Source organism: Dendrobates tinctorius, unplaced genomic scaffold (genome assembly GCF_039654945.1).
Source record: "Dendrobates tinctorius isolate UK_male_01 unplaced genomic scaffold, ASM3965494v1 ptg000022l, whole genome shotgun sequence".
Lineage (NCBI taxonomy): Eukaryota > Metazoa > Chordata > Amphibia > Anura > Dendrobatidae > Dendrobates > Dendrobates tinctorius.
Window position 1 is genome coordinate 20,771,746 of NW_027361690.1, and position 21,436 is coordinate 20,793,181.

At 40.3% G+C, this 21,436-nt stretch overlaps 1 protein-coding gene across 3 annotated transcripts in view; it reads left to right on the forward strand.

The window, feature by feature from the left end:
* The window catches only part of GALK2 (galactokinase 2), a 400,864-nt gene that overhangs the window by 133,735 nt on the left and 245,693 nt on the right, over nucleotides 1-21,436 (forward strand). For 2 of the 3 annotated variants that reach the window (XM_073568463.1, XM_073568464.1), the window contains one exon: nucleotides 2,107-2,253. In XM_073568463.1, the coding sequence (XP_073424564.1) occupies nucleotides 2,107-2,253 (147 nt within the window). Of the gene's footprint in view, nucleotides 1-449; nucleotides 840-2,106; nucleotides 2,254-21,436 lie in introns of those variants that run through there. The other variant, XM_073568465.1, reaches the window with a different exon arrangement.

Consider the following 21,436-nt stretch of genomic DNA (forward strand, 5'->3'; position numbering starts at 1 on the left):
GCACATGTCCAGTGCTCTCGCTTCCTTTTTAGTAACTTTTAACATTGTCCTTTTGTCTTGTGCTGTTTTTAAATTTATTGTTTGTATATTTCAATACTAATAAAATTACTTCTATAATAAATATTACCTATCTTTTTGAATACTTGTGTTTAGGGTATATACATTCTTGTGGTGTTTGAGGGCTATTATAGCTTTTTCGATTTTGGAATTTCCTTCATAGGCTTTGTTCAAAGTTGCTTTTTTGCTGCAGTTTTTTATGCAAATTAAAAGCTGCTTTTTACAGTAAACAGCAGAAAAAAAAGGCAGCACCGCTTACCTGCCCAGATCTTAGAACAAATGCACTACAGGGTGCAGCCAGCCCATAAAGCAAGATGTTGGCAACACAGGTGCAAAATACTAGATAAACAGCCACTTTCCACCTACCCATTCCTGGAGGGGGGTGACTGCCCAGCATATACTTGCACAATAAAGGCCAGCATAGGGCACTGTTCACATAAGGGTACTACATAGTGTCTGGTTCTCAGCCTATTAGTCACTCCCCTACTGTTTGATTAGGCGGGCTGGCCAGCACACTCAATGCATCAGTGTGAACACCCCTCATACGAGACCAGACATGTTTGGGCTTGGCTGCACCCTGGAAAATATAGTGCACAAAATACACAAAAATAGTGAGGTATTGGTCTGGCCTTTATTGTGCAATTCCATACTGGGCAGTCACCCCTCCAGGAATGGGTAGGTGGAGAGTGGCTGTTGATCCAGTGTTTTGCACCTGTGTTGCCAACATCTTGCTATATGGGCTGGCTGCACCCTGTAGTGCATTTGTTCTAAGATCTGGGCAGGTAAGTGGTACTGCCTTTTTTTTCCTGCTGTTTAATTTGAATTTTTGGAGGCTTTTAATCTTCTTTTGTGGCTTTGCTAATAGTTTAGTTTTTTGCTTTTTACAGTACCAGCAAAACCTATGAGATTTCAGAATTCTCATGCACGCGTTTTGTTTTTTTTTTCTGACTGAATTGGAAACGTTTGCTTTTTTTGAAAACTGAAATTACTCATGGAAAAAGGTAGCATGTCAAACACACACTATGCGTACATTAAATCATACAAATATATAACACAGCCGACATGCAATTGCTATGATGTGAGGGATGGTCCGTCTGAGGAATTGGTCGCCGTTTGCTCCAGGTTAACTCTTCACACTGTTCTTAATTGAATGCAAACAGTTCCACTTCGCAATTTAACCCCTTTGGCGCTAGGGAATCCAAGTTGAAAATCCAGTGCTTTTCTGCGTGAGACATCTGTTTTATAAAATCCCCCTTTCTCCAACTTCTTCGTATAATTTGAATGCCTGTTATTATTGTACCTGAAATTAATCCCCCATGATGATCTAAATAGTGCTTTGATAGATGGTGTCCTACAAATTTCGTTTTAATGTTTCTGAGATGTTCATTGATGCGAACACTGAGTGGTAGTTTTGTCCGCCCCACATATAACTTATTACGGGGCATCTTATGGAATAGGTAACCCCTGATGTGGTACAGGTAATAAAATCTTGGATAGTATTTGCTTGGGTGATCTCCGAATATTTGGAAGTGCTCGGAGATTTAGTTTCTGTTGCCGCAGCTGCATGATTTATTGCTACTTGACAGCCTGAATACATGTGGGAATTCCCTAACAAACAGACGTTCCTCACATGTATTCAGGCTGTCAAGTAGCTGCAAATCATGCAGCTGCCGCGACAGAAACTAAATCTCTGAGCACATCCAAATACTCGGAGATCACCCGAGCATGCTCAGGGAAGCCCGAGTAACAAGTATACTCACCCATCACTAGTTATATTTCTTTTAATTGCATGCTATCATAGTTTTAGTCTTTAATATATAGGAGAACATTTATGAAGTATCTTGTAAAAATGTTTGCAACTTCTTGCTGCTTTTCCTCTGTCCTTGGCATTTTCTAAAAAGTATTTGGGAATCGGTGTATCAAACTCCAGTCTTAGTTAAATGTGCTCCAGTGTATTTTCAGTTGCCTCTTGTATGCAGTTAGTGTATTCTGTGTTCATTCCCTTGTTTTATTATTTTTTATGTTTTACATTATCTCTATATTTTCAAGGAGCACTTCAGTTTGGATGGACCTAAAGGGATGAATTGCATGGTGGATGGATCCATTCCCCCAAGTTCCGGCCTATCAAGTTCAAGTGCCCTGGTTTGTTGTGCAGGACTAGCAACCCTCAAAGCTAACGGGAAATCTCTTTCCAAGGTACTGTTTAATGCATGTTGTTTTGTAGTGAATGCACAATAAATGAGTTTTGTACATAAATATATAATGAAACATTGACCCCCTGCCGACAACGGCAAATTTTGTTTGCATCGCTATTTTCTGAGTGAGACCCATGACGTTTTTATTTTTCTGTTGAGCTGTATGAAGGCTTGCATTTTTTTTTTTGTTTGAGCATTTGATGTTCAGATTAATTAATTTTATACTTGGATTAAACTTTTGCAGTTGCGGTTATGCTAAGTATGATTTTTAATTTTTAAGGCGGGTGGTTCAATTTTTCACGTTTTAATTTTTATTATTAAAGAAAAATAGTTTGTTTTTTAGCCTCAGGCACAGGCTGGGATTCACCAGAGGATCTAGATGACAGCCATGAAGGCCTTCAGCAGGCCCGACAGCAATGACAACACATCAGCCACCCTATGATTGTGTTGGCTATCCTGTCATTTAAATGCTGCAGTCAGTGATTGGCAATGACAATTAAGTGGTTAAATGCAACAATTGAAGAAGCAGATGCCTTCTTTTTTGAGCCTCGCAATGTGCCCCAACTCCAGTTAACATCCACATGGTATTGCTGAACACTATCCTGCCTTCTGTGTGATCCTGTGTGCAGCAAGAAGCCGCTGGTGACAGGAGAGGGAGAAGAGAGCGCAGTATTGTAGTATTCTAATGCTAATATTTATCACACATGCCACTCCTGGGCTAAAAACCTACAGAGTTAAAGGACCGGTAGGATCCAGTACCAATAAAAAACAGCTGCAAGCTGATGGAGGAGGAGTTCTTAGTCTAATATGGAGGCAGACACCACCTGTAAACTGACCAACCCCTCCTAACAGAATAACGCAAGTTTGAACAGGTGCAAAACTGCTATGACCCCATAATACTCAGTCGAAAGAATACAGCAGCACTCTGTATGTGAAGATTCAACTTGCACCTGTTCACATTTGCTTCATTCTGTTAGTGGCTGCTGGTCATTTTTTCATTTTTATTGTAAAACAAAATATGTAAAAACTACACTACAAGCATTGGTTTTATAGCTGTATAATCTCCTATATGAATGTGTAAAAGTTTTAATTTTAGTTTTGTGAATGACATATGGTACTGTGTGCTAAGGAAAAGTTTTACTGGAAGAAACATCATTTATAATGTTCGCGCCCCAATAGTATAAACTTTCGAGAAACATCTATAGGTTCCGAATGGTAATAATAATGAAAATAACTTGGCACGCAACTTATAGCGTTCATGAAAATAGAAAAGAATTTTATTTGTGCAGTCTGCAAAACGTTTCGGCCTACATTGCCTTCATCAGTCCGACTGCTTTAAATAATTTGGTAAAGAGATAATGAGGTAAGTAATGTGCCAACTCCTGTTGTAAGGTCTGTAATGGTGGGCTATCCAGCTCACGGTCCAGGCAAAATTCTGTACAATAACCAATGTATGGTAAGCTATCCAGCTCCAGGTCCAGGCAAAATTCTGTACAATAACCAATGTATGGTAAGCTATCCAGGTCCAGGCAAAATTCTGTACAATAACCAATGTATGATAAGCTATCCAGCTCCCGGTCCAGGCAAAATTCTGTACAATAACCAATGTATGGTAAGCTATCCAGCTCACGGTCCAGGCAAAATTCTGTACAATAACCAATGTATGATTATCTATCCAGCTACCTGTCCAGGCAAAATTCTGTACAATAACCAATGTATGGTAAGCTATCCAGCTCCCAGTCCAGGCAAAATTCTGTACAATAACCAATGTATGGTAAGCTATCCAGGTCCAGGCAAAATTCTGTACAATAACCAATGTATGGTAAGCTATCCAGCTCCCGGTCCAGGCAAAATTCTGTACAATAACCAATGTATGGTAAGCTATCCAGCTCCCAGTCCTGGCAAAATTCTGTACAATAACCAATGTATGGTAAGCTATCCAGCTCCCAGTCCTGGCAAAATTCTGTACAATAACCAATGTATGGTAAGCTATCCAGCTCCCAGTCCTGGCAAAATTCTGTACAATAACCAATGTATGGTAAGCTATCCAGGTCCAGGCAAAATTCTGTACAATAACCAATGTATGGTAAGCTATCCAGCTCCCAGTCCAGGCAAAATTCTGTACAATAACCAATGTATGGTAAGCTATCCAGGTCCAGGCAAAATTCTGTACAATAACCAATGTATGGTAAGCTATCCAGCTCCCGGTCCAGGCAAAATTCTGTACAATAACCAATGTATGGTAAGCTATCCAGCTCCCATTCCTGGCAAAATTCTGTACAATAACCAATGTATGGTAAGCTATCCAGCTCCCAGTCCTGGCAAAATTCTGTACAATAACCAATGTATGGTAAGCTATCCAGCTCCCAGTCCTGGCAAAATTCTGTACAATAACCAATGTATGGTAAGCTATCCAGCTCCCGGTCCAGGCAAAATTCTTTTATTTTTGATCAGGGTGCCTGTATAATTGGCCCTTGTGAGGCTATTGCGTGAAATGATAAGGATTGTAGTCCGGCTTGCTGCTATGTCAGAGTTCTCTCTGCTCGCTTGTTTTACATGAGTGTGTCAGTACAGCAGGTCCTAATGAGGCACTGGTGGTTAGTAGAAATGGGCATGGGTCCGGACGCAGTTTCCACTGCTTGTCATGGCCAGAGATCCCGCCCCGCAGTCGCTTATGAGAGCCGCAGAGAACTACTGTGCATGCCTAAGGCTATGTGCACACAGTGCAGATTCTGCTGTGGAATTTTCCGTGCAGATTTTGCTAAATCTGCAGGTAAAATGACCTGCGTTTTACCTGCAGTTTAGTGCAGTTTTAGTGCGGATTTCCCCTGCAGTTTTCACCTGCAGATTTCTATAATGGAGTAGGTGGAAAACTGCAGCAAAACCGCACTAAAGAAGCGACATGCTGCTTCTTTTATTCCGCACCAAATCTGCGCCGAAAAATCTGCAGCATGTGCACAGCGTTTTTTGTTTTACATAGCCTTAAATGGTACTGTACATCACGTGCAGTTCTGCAGGGCCAAATCTGCTGCAGAACTGCACAGAATCTGCACCGTGTGCACAGGGCCTAAGATTCCCACCCCGCAGTATGAATAAATAAATCATAAGCAACTGCGGGGCAAGATCTCTGGCCCGCGCATCCACGCAGGCGCGATAGGAAGGCCGGGATGTGATGTGAGAGCACGGGCAGCGCTAACTGGAAGAAATGACTGATGGATGTGAGGCGTCTGTGTCAGAGGGGGAAAGTCCTTCCCCCCCGGTCAAACTTCAGGTATTTTTGACCAATTTTAAAAACGATTATTTCTGCGGTGGAAGGGGCGCTAAATAAAAGAGCCACCTTGACAGAATGCAGCATTAGTGCTGCACAAGGTGACTCTTTTACTTAAAAACGCCTGGGGGGTGACAGGTTCCCTTTAATTTCTTAAGGGGTGTAGTTTCTAAAATGGGGTTGCTTGTTGCGGTTTCTGCTGGTTCAGCACTTTGGGGCTCTGCAAATGTGATATGGTATTTGCTATTGTATTTGCGGTGGGCAAGTCCAGTGCTTGGATACTTACGCCCTAGTGGCTGCATACATTTTTTTTTTATACAATAAATGTTTACACAGTAAAGTTTCTTGTTTTAATAATAAACGCTTACATAATTAATAATAAAAAAGTAAAAAATGTCATCCATTCCCTTTAAAGAGCACCTTTTGATATTGGATTGCTGTAAATAGGAATCTTTATGATTTAGCTTTTGAGAACGGTATTTTAGATTAGCATTTTTATGTATTCATCTGCAGCTTTATCTAAATTGTAGTTTTGTATTTTCAGCCCTGTTGTTTTTAATTTACTTGTCATAAAAAGTTTGTTCTGCTCTTTTTTCCCTGTAACACCATTGTTTTGCTGCGAGTTGCTGAATGTTTTGGCAGCTGTAAAACCGTGATTTAATATTCAGACAAGTATTGAAAAGTCTTTTTTTTTCCAAATCTTGAGTGGTCCAAAGTCAATTAAAAGCTTGGAAAATACTAAAGATCCAAGTGGATCTGGAAAGTTTTATTCATTTTGTCTTTTTTTTTTTTTCAAAAAAAGTGAAAATTGATAAGCGCTTAAGTTAGTAGGAAGAATATAGAGGAAGAGTATAGAGAAGAGATTATTAGGTCTTGTCTGGGGCTGACACACCGAAGACCTATACATACGATTTGTGAGATTGGTTAGGGTTTGCCAGCACCCACCAATCAGCTGGAATATGCATCGGCATAGAAGTTAGAAAACACAGCTCCAAGCATTGCTTAAGGCCCCGTCACACTAAGCGACTTACCAGCGATCCCGACACCGATATCAAGGTGTCAGGATCGCTAGTAAGTCGCTATGTGATCGCTGGTGAGCTGTCACACAGACAGCTTCACCAGCGATCAGCACAGCGATGCCGAGTGCCCGGCATCGCTTGCCATCGCTGTAAAAAATAGAATCAAAATAAAAAATATAGTTATTCTCACCTTCCGACGTCCCGTTCAGCCATCCTTTCTCTCTCCACGCTCCGGTCCCAGTGATCCTTTGCACGAATGACCGCGAGATGTCACGGTCTCGAGGGATAACAAAGTCTCGCGGTCATTCATGCAAAGGATCACTGGGACCGAAGCGTGGAGAGAGGCAGGATGGCTGAACGGGACTTCCGAAGGTGAGAATAACTCTATTTTTTATTTTTTTTTATTATTTTTTACACCTGATCGCTGGTCTCCCGCCTGTCACACGCAGCGATGCGTGCTGGCCAGCGGGAGACCAGCGACCAAAGAAATGTCCAGCGGTTTCTTCTTGTGACTCAGCAGCGATCTCGCTACCGAGATCGCTTAGTGAGACGGGGCCTTTAGTGTCCGCTGCCTAGTTCTCCAGTTTATCATCTTAAATTGGAATGGGAGCTTAACAGTCAGACTATCAATATGCTAATTCCTGACAAACCCTTTAAAGGTGTTTTCCCATCTTACCTACAAATGTCCTGATAGGTGGGAAACAACTGCATACTTCACTTGTCAGGACAGCGGAGGTTTGCAGTCTGTGGATACTAGTGGCTGCCCTTAGACAAAGTCTGAAAGGTTCACCTCTCTCTCACCATTTGAGAGTTGAAGAAAAAGCCTACGTATCTAATACTTTTATAAAGATTATTATTATAGGGCCTTACCAAAACAGGTCCAAGTAACACCACCTTCTGCAGACTACAGATGCAGCAATTTTATGTTCTTAACTTTGTGTGACTATATAGTTTGTAGATTTATTGATATAGGTGTGGAGTAATTCCGGACAGATACTAATGAATCCATTCTACAAAGCGGTTATTAATTTAGGAATGTGACATAATGAAAAGTTGTAAGCCTTCATTCACTTATTTGGACGGTCCTTTCTAAGCCAGACATGATCATAGAAGAAGGTTATAAAATAAACACTTTTTTATGCATTCTGGAAGTCATGGACTTTAGACAATAATTTCAATTTGGAATACTTATAAGTTAGGTTTTAATGTATAATTTTTTTCATAAATGTTGAAATGAAATAATGTCTTTTTATTTACACCTTTCACTTGTATCCAATGTTTATTTTACCGATTATCAGGATTATAGAGATTCTAAATACTTATATCTTTATTTTTATAATATATAGGGTATTGTAATATATATTTTTTTCAAAGAAACATTGTCAACACTGCTTTCAAGGGTGTATTAAAATATACAAAGCCTGAGCTAATATTATAAATACCATTAGCTGTTATCTTCTGCATCCACCAATAAATACAATTAGGTCCATATATATTTGGACAGAGACAACATTTTTCTAATTTTGGTTGTAGACATTACCACAATGAATTTTAAACAAAACCATTCAGATGCAGTTGAAGTTCAGACTTTCAGCTTTCATTTGAGGGTATCCACATTAAAATTGGATGAAGGGTTTAGGCGTTTCAGCTCCTTAACATGTGCCACCCTGTTTTTAAAGGAACCAAAAGTAATTGGACAGATTAAATAATTGTAAATAAAATGTTCATTTCTAGTACTTGGTTGAAAACCCTTTGTTGGCAATGACTGCCTGAAGTCTTGAACTCATGGACATCACGAGACGCTGTGTTTCCTCCTTTTTGATGCTCTGCCAGGCCTTCACTGCGGTGGTTTTCAGTTGCTGTTGGTTTGTGGGCCTTTCTGTCTGAAGTTTAGTCATTAACAAGTGAAATGCATGCTCAATTGGGTTGATATCAGGTGACAGACTTGGCCATTCAAGAATATTCCACTTATTTGCTTTAATAAACTTCTGGGTTGCTTTGGCTTTATGTTTTGGGTCATTGTCCATCTGTAGTATGAAACAACGACCAATCAGTTTGTCTGCATTTGGCTGGATCTGAGCACACAGTATGGCTCTGAATACCTCAGAATTCATTCGGCTGCTTCTGTCCTGTGTCACATCAATAAACGCTAGTGACCCAGTGCCACTGGCAGCCATGCATGCCCAAGCCATCACACTGCCTCCGCCGTGTTTTACAGATGATGTAGTATGCTTTGGATCATGAGCTGTACCACGCCTTTGCCATACTTTTCTCTTTCCATCATTCTGGTAGAGGTTGATCTTGGTTTCATCTGTCCAAAGAATGTTCTTCCAGAACTGTGCTGGCTTTTTTAGATGTTTTTTTTTAGCAAAGTCCAGTCTAGCCTTTTTATTCTTGATGCTTATGAGTGGCTTGCACCGTGCAGTGAACCCACTGTATTAATGTTCATGCAGTCTTCTCTTTATGGTAGATTTGGATATTGATACACCTACCTCCTGGAGAGTGTTGTTCACTTGGTTGGCTGTTGTGAAGGGGTTTCTCTTCACCATGGAGACTATTCTGCGATCATCCACCACTGTTGTCTTCCGTGGGCGCCCAGGTCTTTTTGCATTGATGAGTTCACCAGTGCTTTCTTTCTTTCTCAGGATGTACCAAACTGTAGATTTTTCCACTCCTAATGTTGTAGCAATTTCTCAGATGGGTTTTTTCTGTTTTTGCAGCTTAAGGATGGCTTGTTTCACCTGCATGGAGAGCTCCTTTAACCGCATGTGTCCTTCACAGCAAAACCTTCCAAATGCAAGCACCACACCTCAAATCAACTCCAGGCCTTTTATCTGCTTAATTGAGAATGACATAACAAAGGGATTGCCCACACCTGTCCATGAAATAGCCTTGGAGTCAATTGTCCAATTACTTTTGGTCCCTTTAAAAACAGGGTGGCACATGTTAAGGAGCTGAAACTCCTAAACCCTTCATCCAATTTTAATGTGGATACCCTCAAATGAAAGCTGAAAGTCTGAACTTCAACTGCATCTGAATTGTTTTGTTTAAAATTCATTGTGGTAATGTCTAGAACCAAAATTAGAAAAATGTTGTCTCTGTCGAAATATATATGGACCTAACTGTAGAAGGAAAATAAAGGTGTCACTCACCGAATAGTATGAAGGTCTTCTTTTATTTCTTAATCCATAAATGTAAATACATTTTCATTGGAGAGAGTAGCAGGGTGTATAACGAATGGCTGTTTCACATCCTATGCTTTTCTCTAGTCTTGCATGTTTGCATCAGTGCGCTTAATAAAATGACAGACAACACATACGGTATATTAAAAACAAAGCGCAAGTGCATTGTTTTATAACCCATCCCTGACTTTTACTTCTCAACAACTTTGCCTCTGACTTGTTTGGAGATCTCCTTGGTCTTCATGTGAGTCTCTGCTTAGGAACTCTGCAACTCCTTAAGGATTACCTTTGGTCTCTGTGCGGACTCCTGATTAATGCCCTCCTTACCCGGGCTGAGATTTTTGGTGGACGGCCCTCACTTGGCAGGTTTGCTGTGGTGCCATGTTCTTTCCATTTGATGATAATGGATTTGAAGGTGTTCTGGGGGATCATCAGAAATTGGGATTTTTTTTTTTATAACACAACGCTGACTTGTACTTCTCAACAACTTTGTCCCTGACTTGTTTGGAGATCTCTTTGGTCTTCATGGTGTTTTTGGTTAGTGGTGCCTCTTGCTTAATGGTGTTGCAGCCTCTGTGGCCTTTCAGAAAAAGTAAAGTGTATATACTGATAGACATTGTGACACTTAGATTGCACACAGGTGGACTTCCTTTCACTAAGCGTGTGACTTAAGAAGGGAATTGCTTTCACCAGAAATTTTTAGGGGCTTCATAGCAAAAGGGGTGAATACATATACACATGTGAGTGATGCATCAGCACTAAATAAGCTAAGTTGGTGAAGCAGAGTAAGAAAAATCTGGGCATAAATTAAACTTATTTTTAGTTATTTGATCCCATAAGTTTAATTTATGCCCAGATTTTTCTTAATCTTCTTCACCAACTTAGATTATTTAGTGCTGATGCATCACTCACAAATTGTATTACAAAATTATTTAAACTCAAATTGTAATGTAACTAAGTAAAAAGCCAAGGGGGTGAATACTTTCGCAAGCCACTGTATATAAGTAAGGCCACTAATATAGCCTTAAAACCAATATCCAGACTTCTTTCTAGTTAAAAGACAACTACAACCGCTATTCCAAGTTCACTAATAGTTGGATTATCTGTGCAGTTAAACATGATTTGGACAATCTATCCTAAATCATAATGATTACCCCATATGTCAGAACAAATCAAAAAGAGCAACACTAATTAAATCATACGAGGTATATCATAAAGTGTCACATAAAGATAGATGTCCACACATTAAAGAGACTATCGTAATTCTTTCAAATATAGTATAAGATGCGTTAGTCAGAACACTAGTAGCAGTCCATATGATGCGCCTCGGTGCATTTCCCCTGCTGGTACCAGTTCATCAGGAGGCCACACTGATGGACGCAGTCAATAGGAGTTAGAGATCTTGATGTCATTTATGATCGCCACATTTAAGAATCTCTCCTAGTTTATCTTAATGGTAAAACTCAAATATATTTTATAGAAGACAAGAGTGCTGAATATGCGCATAAGATACATTGATACTGCTGTATGCATCACATAGGAAACACCGAGTGTTGTTCTACATCACATATGAAACGCTGTCACTGCTGTTTACACCTCACGTTTTATTCACAGTCTATTGTATATATAGTATAGGAGACACTCAAACACTGTTGCTAATATCACATGGGAGACACTGAGGCTGGTGTTCATACATCACATAGGAGACACTGAGGCTAGTCTAAGCTCAATACTCGACTATTCCAGGCTTTTTAAAAATACCATTTTGTGGCAAATTTTGTGCACGAGCACAAAATTCTGTGCTTCACATAAAATTTAATATATTCTGAACTTATTTTGGTTGTTATCAATATTTCAAGAATTTGAAGAAAACGTTTCCAAATATTTTTAATTGTCACATTAGAAGTTAAACTTGCTAGCAAATCTACACAATTCCTCTCATTTTCTTCAAAGCTGGCCCGCAATCGGACATTCACCTTCTTTTAATTTACATCACTTTTTACTTTTTATGTAACATTTTCTATAAATTTAGTTTCCTTACAGCTTTGAAGAAATCTATTTGGAAACCCGCAATATTGAAATTCTCAGGCAAGCAATAATTTTAGTCCCTTTGAAAGTAGTGAAAGACAGTCATCATCTAAGATTGTATTGCAAAGATTACTTATTAATTTAACCCCGCTATTAGAATGTTGAAATGTTAAAGCCAGGAAATGTGCTTTCTCCTCTGACCCGTTTTTGCACTTGGTATTGATCATGATTTTGAAAACACCAACGGTTTATGTGAAAAACTGTCATTTAAGCCAAAAATCTGCATTTTTATGTTTCTGCTTTGCTTTTGATTTTTCGTGAAGTTCAATCAAAAACCTGTCCGGTGTGAAAATCATGTTTGTCTCCCAAACATTAAAACTTTTTCCTTCCTATTATTTCTGCTTGAATGGGGAATAGCTTTTTCACTACTCTATTTAAAAAAAAAAGCAAACTGTAATTCTGTGTGTTCTCAACTACGTTTTTCTTTATGTAATTCAATTGTAACTTTTAAATTCTTTTTTTTCTTTTGCCTTAACATTAAACACATCAGATTGAAAGCATGTTCTAAATGTACTTCATTCCATGACTTTTGAAATTGTTCATCTTCTTGAAATTGGGACAAAGGTTTAAATGAACGCAGACCTCTAGGAACTCATCTACATTCATTATACGATTTTAATGACTTTAAAGTCCAAAATAAGTGCACTTTGTGCCCAGGCAGTAGGATTAAGAGACTTGGTGCTTAAATTATTTTACTGGTTACTATGGCTATGGGGATACAAAATATTTGTGTGTATGTGAACATATACTGTATACTGTATACAGTGGGCAAAATATGTATTGAACACATCATCAGTTTTCAAAGTAAATAGCTTTCTAAAGTTGCTATTGACATGAAATTCTCTGCAGAAAGCAAGCCATATATATCCATAAATTGATTTATGTATATTAATAAGAAAAGACACAGGGAAAAAGTATTGAACATATGAGGAAAGAGAGGTGCAAAAAGCCATGGAAAATCTTGACACCAGCTTAAATCTAAGTAATTAGAAAACATTCCTGCCACATAGTGAAAAACAATATCTGCTGGTTCAAATGATGGTCTATTAAAAAGTGTTTCATTACCAAGGTGCCACACAAGAAACATCTCATGATGGGTACAACCAATGAGCTGTGTCAATACCTTTTGCATCCTTATTGATGCAAAACATACTGATGACATTGGTTACAGAACAATTTTCTAAACTACTGAAGGCTCCATTGAACACTGTTGGGGCCATAATCTGGTAGTGGAAAGAACATAATTTTACCATTAACCAGCCACATCCAGGTGAATAGAATTATGAGAAGGATTGTTCAAGAGTCAAGGACTACCTGTAGAGATCTACGGAAGGATCTGGGATAAGGTACAATTGTTTCAAGTAAAAGAATAAGTAATGCACACAACCTTTCGGCCTGTATGCATGCTCACCATGCAAGACTCCATTGCTTAACAAAAAAGCATAAAAGCATTAAAGTGCTTTTAAGGTTTGCTCAACATTCTTAGACAAGCTTGTGTGTGACAGATCTCACAGGGCATGGGTGTATCGATTTTGCTCACCTCGGGGAAGGCGAGAGAAGAACCCAGGAGGGATCAGCTCTCTGTCACCACCACTTGCCCCAGGTCAGTCAGGGAATTGCACCAATGGCAAATAGTCGCCGGAAAGGCTTCCCTTATAGGTATGAGTTAATGAGGCGCTCCCAGTGAAGGGGGATATATATTACCAGTCCATGCTGGGGATATATATATATATATATATATATATACCTCCTGGCCATCACTGCCAGAGTTCCTCACTAAAACAGTACGGTTTTCTGCCACCAGTTCCTCGTTCGACATAAGCCCCATCTGACAAAAGGCTTATATCAGGTCAGAAACCATCCCCGGTAGCGTATTATTGACCAATGGAGCGTGCATATGTGGGGATTTGTGTATCAAGCTAAAAGAGCAGCCCAAGATTATTTTTATATTTAATCGCCAAAAAGGCACATTAGAAATATACAAGTATATATTTACAAGAACAATATACAGGTGTGCAGTCAGGTTGCAATTACTGTGTTATAGAATCATAGAATCGTAGAGTTGGAAGGGACCTCCTGGGCCATCTGGTCCAACCCCCTGCTCAAAGCAGGATTTGCTAAATCATCCCAGTCAGATGTCTGTCCAGCCTCTGTTTGAAGACTTCCATTGAAGGAGAACTCGCCACTTCTCGTGGCAGCTTGTTCCACTCATTGATCACTCTAACTGTCAAAAAGTTTTTTCTAATATCTAATCTGTGTCTCCTCCCATTCAGTTTCATCCCATTGCTTCTAGTCTTTCCTTGTGCAAATGAGAATAAAGTTGATTCTTCTACAATGTGACAGCCCTTTAGATATTTGTAGACAGCTATTAAGTCTCCTCTCAGTCTTCTCTTTTGCAAACTAAACACTCCCAAAACCTGCAACCTTTCCTCATAAGACAGGGTTTGCAGACCAGTCACCATTCTGGTCGCTCTTTTCTGAACTTGCTCCAGTTTGTTGATGTCTTTTTTAAAATGTGGTGCCCAAAACTGGACACAATATTCCAGATGAGGTCTGACCAAAGAAGAGTAGAGGGAAATAATTACTTCACGTGATCTAGACTGTACGCTTCTGTTAATACATCCTAGAATTGCATTTGCCGTTTTTGCTGCTGCATCACACTGTTGACTCATACTCAGTCTGTGATCTATTAGTATACCCAAGTCTTTTTCACATGTGCTGTTGCTTAGCCCTATTCCTCCCATTCTGCATATGCTTTTTTTCATTTTTATTGCCCAGATGTAGTACTTTGCATTTTTCCCTGTTAAAAACCATTCTGTTAGTTGCTGCCCACTTCTCCAGTTTATTTATATCTTTTTGAATATACTATATCTACAGCATTTCCTTGATCCACCCAATCAGTGATTCCATCATAGAAGGAAATTAAGTTAGTCTGACATGACTTATTAGTTACAAACCCATGCTGACTCTGTTTAATCACTTCATTCTTATCCAGGTACTGACATACATGTTGTTTAATAATTTGTTCAAAGATCTTTCCTGGTATAGAAGTCAGACTCACCGGCCTATAGTTGCCTGGGTCCACCTTCTTCCCCTTTTTGAAGATAGGAACAACATTTGACCTTCTCCAGTCTTCTGGGACTTCTGTTCTCCAAGTATTTTCAAAGATTATGGAGAGGGGTTCAAAAATTTCTTCTGCTATCTCCTTCAGTACTCTGGGGTGTAATTCATCTGGACCTGGAGACTTACTTGAATTCATTTAGGTTAGCTAAGTGTTTCCTCACTATCTTTCTGTTTATAGATATCCTGGATTCTTCTATTTCCTTAATAGGACAGTGAAGAATAGTTGATGTTACATTTCCTTTCTGAGAGAAAACAGATGCAAAATAGGAATTTAAAAGTTCGGCCTTCTTAACATCCCATCTTACCATTTCATCATTTTCATCCTGTAAAAATCCTATAGCATCTTTGACTTTTCTTTTACTTTTGACATATCCCCAAAATCCTTTATTATTGCTTTTGACATCTCTTGCAAGCCTCAATTCATTGTCAGCTTTAGATAATCTGATTTGTGCCCTGCAGGTTCTGCAGACAGCATTATATTCTTCTTTAGATATGCCTCCCTCTTTCCATTTTATAAACATTTTTTTCTTCCTTTTTAGCATGTGCTTAAGTTCTGTGTTCATCCATCCTGGTTTCCTTAAATGCTTCCTATTCTTCCCTCTTTTCGGAATTGTTAACAATTGTGCTTTGAGAATTTCATTTTTCAAGATTTCCCATCCTTCCTGGACATTTTTGTCTTTAAGGATATCCAGCAATTGGATTCCTCCAATTCTCTTTCTGAATCCCTTAAAATCTGCCTTTCTGAAATCTAACCTTGACGTCTGAGTCTTCACAGGTCTTCCTCCTCTAGTTATCCAAAATTTTAAAATAGCATGGTCGCTACCTACTAGGGTCCCACCGTGACCACAGGGAGGTGCTGATGGATCACAGGTCCAAATCTTACTTACTGGCTTTCCTGTCTGCATCAGTTAACATATCCTCCTGCCAGTAGAAAAACTAAGTCCAAAATGAGGGGCTTCCTTATATCACCTAGGCAGCGCCCTCCCACATTCTGCTGCCGCCCCTGGGCTGGGTTGCCTCCCTCCTCCCATGTCTGAGAATATGATCTTCTGTCCAGAATCATGCATGGCCCATAACTTTCTGCCCAAAGCTCTGAATGGGTCGGCGGCGCCGCCACTGGGTTCCGCTGGATTTTATCTGCACATAGAGACTAAATATGCCTACTATATGTAATTCCTGTTAGTTATTCTTTATAACTCAATAACGCAGAGTGCTACAGGTGGCTGCCGGGCATGGGCGTATGGGGAAGGAACGTCAATTCTGATTATGTGCTCAGCTAGTCTTAGGGATACTGCATTCTGTTATTATCAGTCATTTTCCAGGTTCAATACCTCAGAGCCTTGCTGTGATAGGTTGTGCTATGGTGTCTCCATGTGCTTGAGTTGGACAAAAGGATTCAGTTTTGGCTGTAGATGCAGAAGAGTTCACACCCTTGTGTTAAGAGTTTCAAAGAGCTTCTTCCTGGCTTTTTAATTAAAAGCAAACAATGATCCTATGGAATCCCAAGGGTGGGGGCACATTTCAGGAGGGGAGAGACATTTACTTTGTTTCTCACACGGAAATACTGGGAGAATATAGTCTGGTCATATGAGTCCAAAATTGAACTCTATGGATGCTATAACACACACCATGTTTGGAGGCCAAAGGGCACTGTATATCAACCCAAAACACCATACTAACAGTGAAGTTTTAAGGTGGGAATATCATTTTTTCTAATGTCCCTCAGCCTTGCCCATGTCTTGGTGTCCCCAATGCTGAGAAATACATGCAGATACTTATCCATCATGCAATGCCATCATAGAGCCCTGGTAATAACATCATCCAGTTTGCCTGGGATTACCTTAACTAGACTGGATTAATTGATGCAGTTTTTGATTTATATTTTTTTGTTCACTATTTTAATGATAAAAATAAACTATTAACCCTTCTATTTCTACTGCTGGTGTGAGTGGGTGGTTACTTAGCTACATACATTTGATTTGCGTACTTGCGGTCACGTGCTAACTAAATGCATTTGTCCCTTGCCTTAAAAGTAAATTGAGAGAAGCCTGACACATGTAGTCTGCACATGACTAAAAGTATGTGAATTTAACCATGTGGTCACTTGACCACACACTCACACCGACAATACCAGAGAATCGTAACCGAGTGCGCACATACCCTGTAGAGTTACTGCAGACTTTTGTCCCATGTCTGTACAACCACTTTAATGATGTATTAATTTGTAGCTGTTTGTAAATTTAAAGTGGCAATGAGATTTTCAAGGTTTGTGACATTCAGCAAAGTCCATGATAATTTTGTTGTTTGCTATATGCTTTGCATAAAAGATAAACTAGTTTTACTTGTTAGGAAATCCTTGTAGAGACACAAAAGTAAAGGGAAGTGTAGTATTCATTGCCGTGATGTATCCGAGGAGGGTTATTATGTTACTTTAACCTAGTTTTTTTTGTCCGGTAATATCACTTGATCTTACAAAAGGCTTTTGGTAATCACATGCAGTAAATGAATATGCTCATCTTTCCTATTGTGAACTAGCTTCATCTCTGTCAGTCACATCTTGTAATAGTGCCCAACAGTTACCACAAAGGAGTTTTATTTTGAAATGTTGTTGTGTCTCTAGATAATCCTTTAATTATTTGGTTTCCTTTTGCCATAAGTGAGTATGCCCTTTCAGGATCATTGTTTGATTGCAGGCAGTCTAACCATCAAAGACCAAGTTAAAATGCACATTTCCTGTAAACATATATGATAGAAAAGATCGTAATTGTAGTTGTCTTTTCTATTCTTGACTTGTAAGTAACCCCTGAATAGCTTAAAGAGATTTCATCAGTTCTTTTTTGACTGCTGAAATGTCTGTTCTGCTAGACACTTACATGTGGTTAGCTATTTAATGCCCTGTTAGAAAATCTGTTGTAAAAAATGTATTCAAGTTATTTGCTTTTCTGTTTGGGACTTTATCGTACTAGGTTCATCATATCCCAGACATGACTGAGACATATTAAATAAATCCAATTTTGCTCTTAAAAATTATACATAAGTAGCTATATATGGGTAAGGCGTGCCCTACTATAGTCTTCAGTGTTGGCTACATATTAAATGTGTTGTCCCATGAAAAAAAGTACACTATTATCAATAAATATTGGAATAATAATAATTTCCACAATTGGATTTGTTAAAAAAATGTTCTTGTGCTGAGAAAAGCTTTTACATGTGCTCCTGTTATATACTGTTATTTGCTGTGTCCGACCATGCAGAGCTGCTCCAGTTCATGGTTGGAATATACCACAGCTCCTGGAGAGGTGGAATTCAAGTTTATTATGATATGATAGGGACGGCGGAACGCACTAAATATTAAATAACGTAAAGTGCGTTCACCGCCCGGGGTCCACCTTGCAGAAGGTGTTAACTGTCAGGAACACCGCACTGAGCTTGCTCACTGAGCCAGTGCGCATGTCCTGAGTAAAGCGAACTGTGTTCAAAGATACCTGTGGAGTGAGCAGCAGCCGAATAGGTGCTGCGTACTTCAGAACAGCAGGACCTGAAGCATGTGACTGCTGGGGGCATGGCCTAAACTCCAGAGAGCTAGGAGCTGCAAGAGAACTCCTAGCAGGGTAACTGCGAGACAGTTACCAAGGGGCATAGACAGGGAGGATAGTCAGGAAGTAGCCAATGAGTCATACACAGAGATTGCTGCAAGTTACAAGAGGGGCAAGCAGAGAGTAGTCAGATAACAGGCAACGAGTCATACACAGAGACGGTAGCGCAGTACAGAATCAACAGGCAAAATCACAACGGGGAACAGAACCTGGTCAGAACCATATAAACAAGCTATATCAACGAAAAGGCACAGGCACACAGAGGTCACCACACTTGGCCAAAGGCAAAAGTATTACTGACAGGGATTGGAGCTTCCCAGGGGTTTAAGAAGCTCTCCCAGAACCAAAAAGAGGCCACAATCATTAACCTGAGGTTTGCAGGTCAAACCTGCACTGAGCTCCAGACATTAACCCCTGACGTGCAGCTCAAAAACCTGCACTGGGATCATGACATTAACACTGCTGCTAGATAATGGCGGATGTACAATATGGCGGTATAACGTACGCGTGTTGAACGTCACCCGGGTGCGCTGAGCGATCTCTGTTTATTCACAGAGACGCCTAAGTGCTAAACACAAAAGGCTGAGCCTGTTAACGTCACAGGTCTCAGAGGTGCACGTACGGTAGATGGTCACAGGAGCTGGGCCCTAGGCAGAGGGTCAGTGTCTGTCTAGACCCATAGTACCGTGCATGCGGCATCACTACTGCGGACGCCAAGAGAAGCTGCAGACTGCAGCGTGGTGATTGACACTGCTGCTACTCGACAATGCCCGGTAGCAGGCGCACTGTCGGACGCTAGTACTGTGGAGGATGCTATTGCGGCTGTAGCTTGCCACTGGCTGGCGCTGACTCTAAACTTAAGTCCCTATACACACTCGTAATATCAGAGGGAGGGGATCTTAATGAGTCTTTCGCAGGTACATGCATCCATCATCATTCACACAGTTAGCCACTAGAGTCTATACTAGCGCATTGCCAAGCGGCCATGTGAACCTTTTATAGCTGGGACCTTCCGGAATCTTCCAGATCCCTGAGATGGACCAATCAGATCACGAGAAGGACCTGGGCATGTGACTCCCGATCTCCAATGGGAGATCGTCTCGTGAGCATGCCCAGTAGAGCGACGGGAGGACTTAGCCTCTGGAGTGGCTTGTTGCTGAGGAGCAGCCTGCGATGCTAATGCTGGCCCAGAGGTGGCAGCAACAGCCAGACCCACAGAGCTGGTCTGAGCAGAGCGTCTGGGACGTCGGGATTGCTGTGCAGGCTCCTGAGCGGTCGGTGGAGAATGGGAGACTGCTGAATGCAAAGCTATGGATTCCTGCTGTGCAGCTGCAGGAACCCGACGCCTAACAATGATGTGTGTGTATAAAGAAAAAACAGCAGCTGCTGTTTTTCTGGAGTAATACATTTCCCTGCCTGAGGTAACACAGGCGTTAGTGTTTCTGTTGCATCTTTATCCCTGTGAGCTCATGATAAAAAAAATCAGTGATATTGAAACTGAGCTAATATTTCATTGACTTGATTTATGGTGAGCTCACAGGACAGCAGCAGAAATACTCACTCCTGTATTAAAACAGGGAAATATCTTATCTCAGAAAATAGCAGCTGTAAGCCTCTGCTGTTTCATCTGTATACTCACTTATAATAGTTGACTTACAATTTCTTCCTGGCGAAGGAGCTGTGTTATGTGCTAGGCATGAACTTGAGCAGCTCTGAAAGGTTGGACACAGCCATTACACAGTACATAGTCGGGGAACATTTATAAGATTATCTCAGCACAGGAAAAATAAATAACACACCCAATTGTGCATCTTGTTATTATTCCAGGATATATTAATTAAAATGTACTTTATTTGTGGTAAATCATCTTTTACCCTTCAAACATGCTGCTATGATTATTAATCTGCACTTGGCTGCATTGCTTTTTCAGAGTCAAAGCTCCTCTGATAAGCCCATCACACCAGGCCTTTCACTACCTTCAAGGATTTTTAAAGGCATTGTCCAGATCTGCAAAATTGATGAGCAATCCTTAGAATAGGTCAGCAATATCATATCATTGGGGACTTGACATTTGGTATCCCCAGAATCAGCTCATTGATGTGAGTGTGGTCTGAGTTGCAGCACAAGAGAACACCAATTGCACCTCATACAAAGTTGTGGTTGGCAGGCACATACCAATTTGATATTGATGATCTAAAGGATAGCTTATCAATATCTCAATCCTCAACAACCACTTTAACCTAGCCTTACTTGCATTGCTGCCAGAAGAGAGAACTAAAAATTGTAGTGTTTTTCAATAGGGTTAAATGGGATGTAGAACTTGGGCTACCAGTGGGAACAGATACTTATTACTCCTCCAACTGAAGTTACAGTGCCTTGCAAAAGTATTCTGCCCCCTGAAACTTTTCAACCATGGCTTTCTTCTTTCCATTCTTCCATAAAGGACAGATTTGTGCAGTGTACAGCTGATTGTTGTCCTATGGACAGACTGTCACATCTCAGCTGTAGATATCTGCAGTTCATCTAGAGTGAGCATAGGCCTCTGGGCTGCATCTCTGATCAGTCTTCTCCTTGTTTGAGATGAAAGGTTAGAGGGACGGCCGGGTCTTGGTAGATTTGCAGTGGTATGATACGCCTACCATTTCAATATGATCGCTTGCACAATGCCCCTTGGGATGTTTAAAGTTTTGGAAATCATTTTGTATCCAAATCCAGTTTTAAACTTCTCCACAACAGTATCACGGACCTGCCTGTTGTGTTCCTTGGTCTTCATGCTCTCTGTGCTTCCAACAGAACCCTGAGACTATCACAGAGCTGGTGCATTTATATGGAGACTTGATTACACACAGGTGGATTATATTTATCATCATTAGTCATTTAGGACAACATTGGATCATTCAGAGATCCA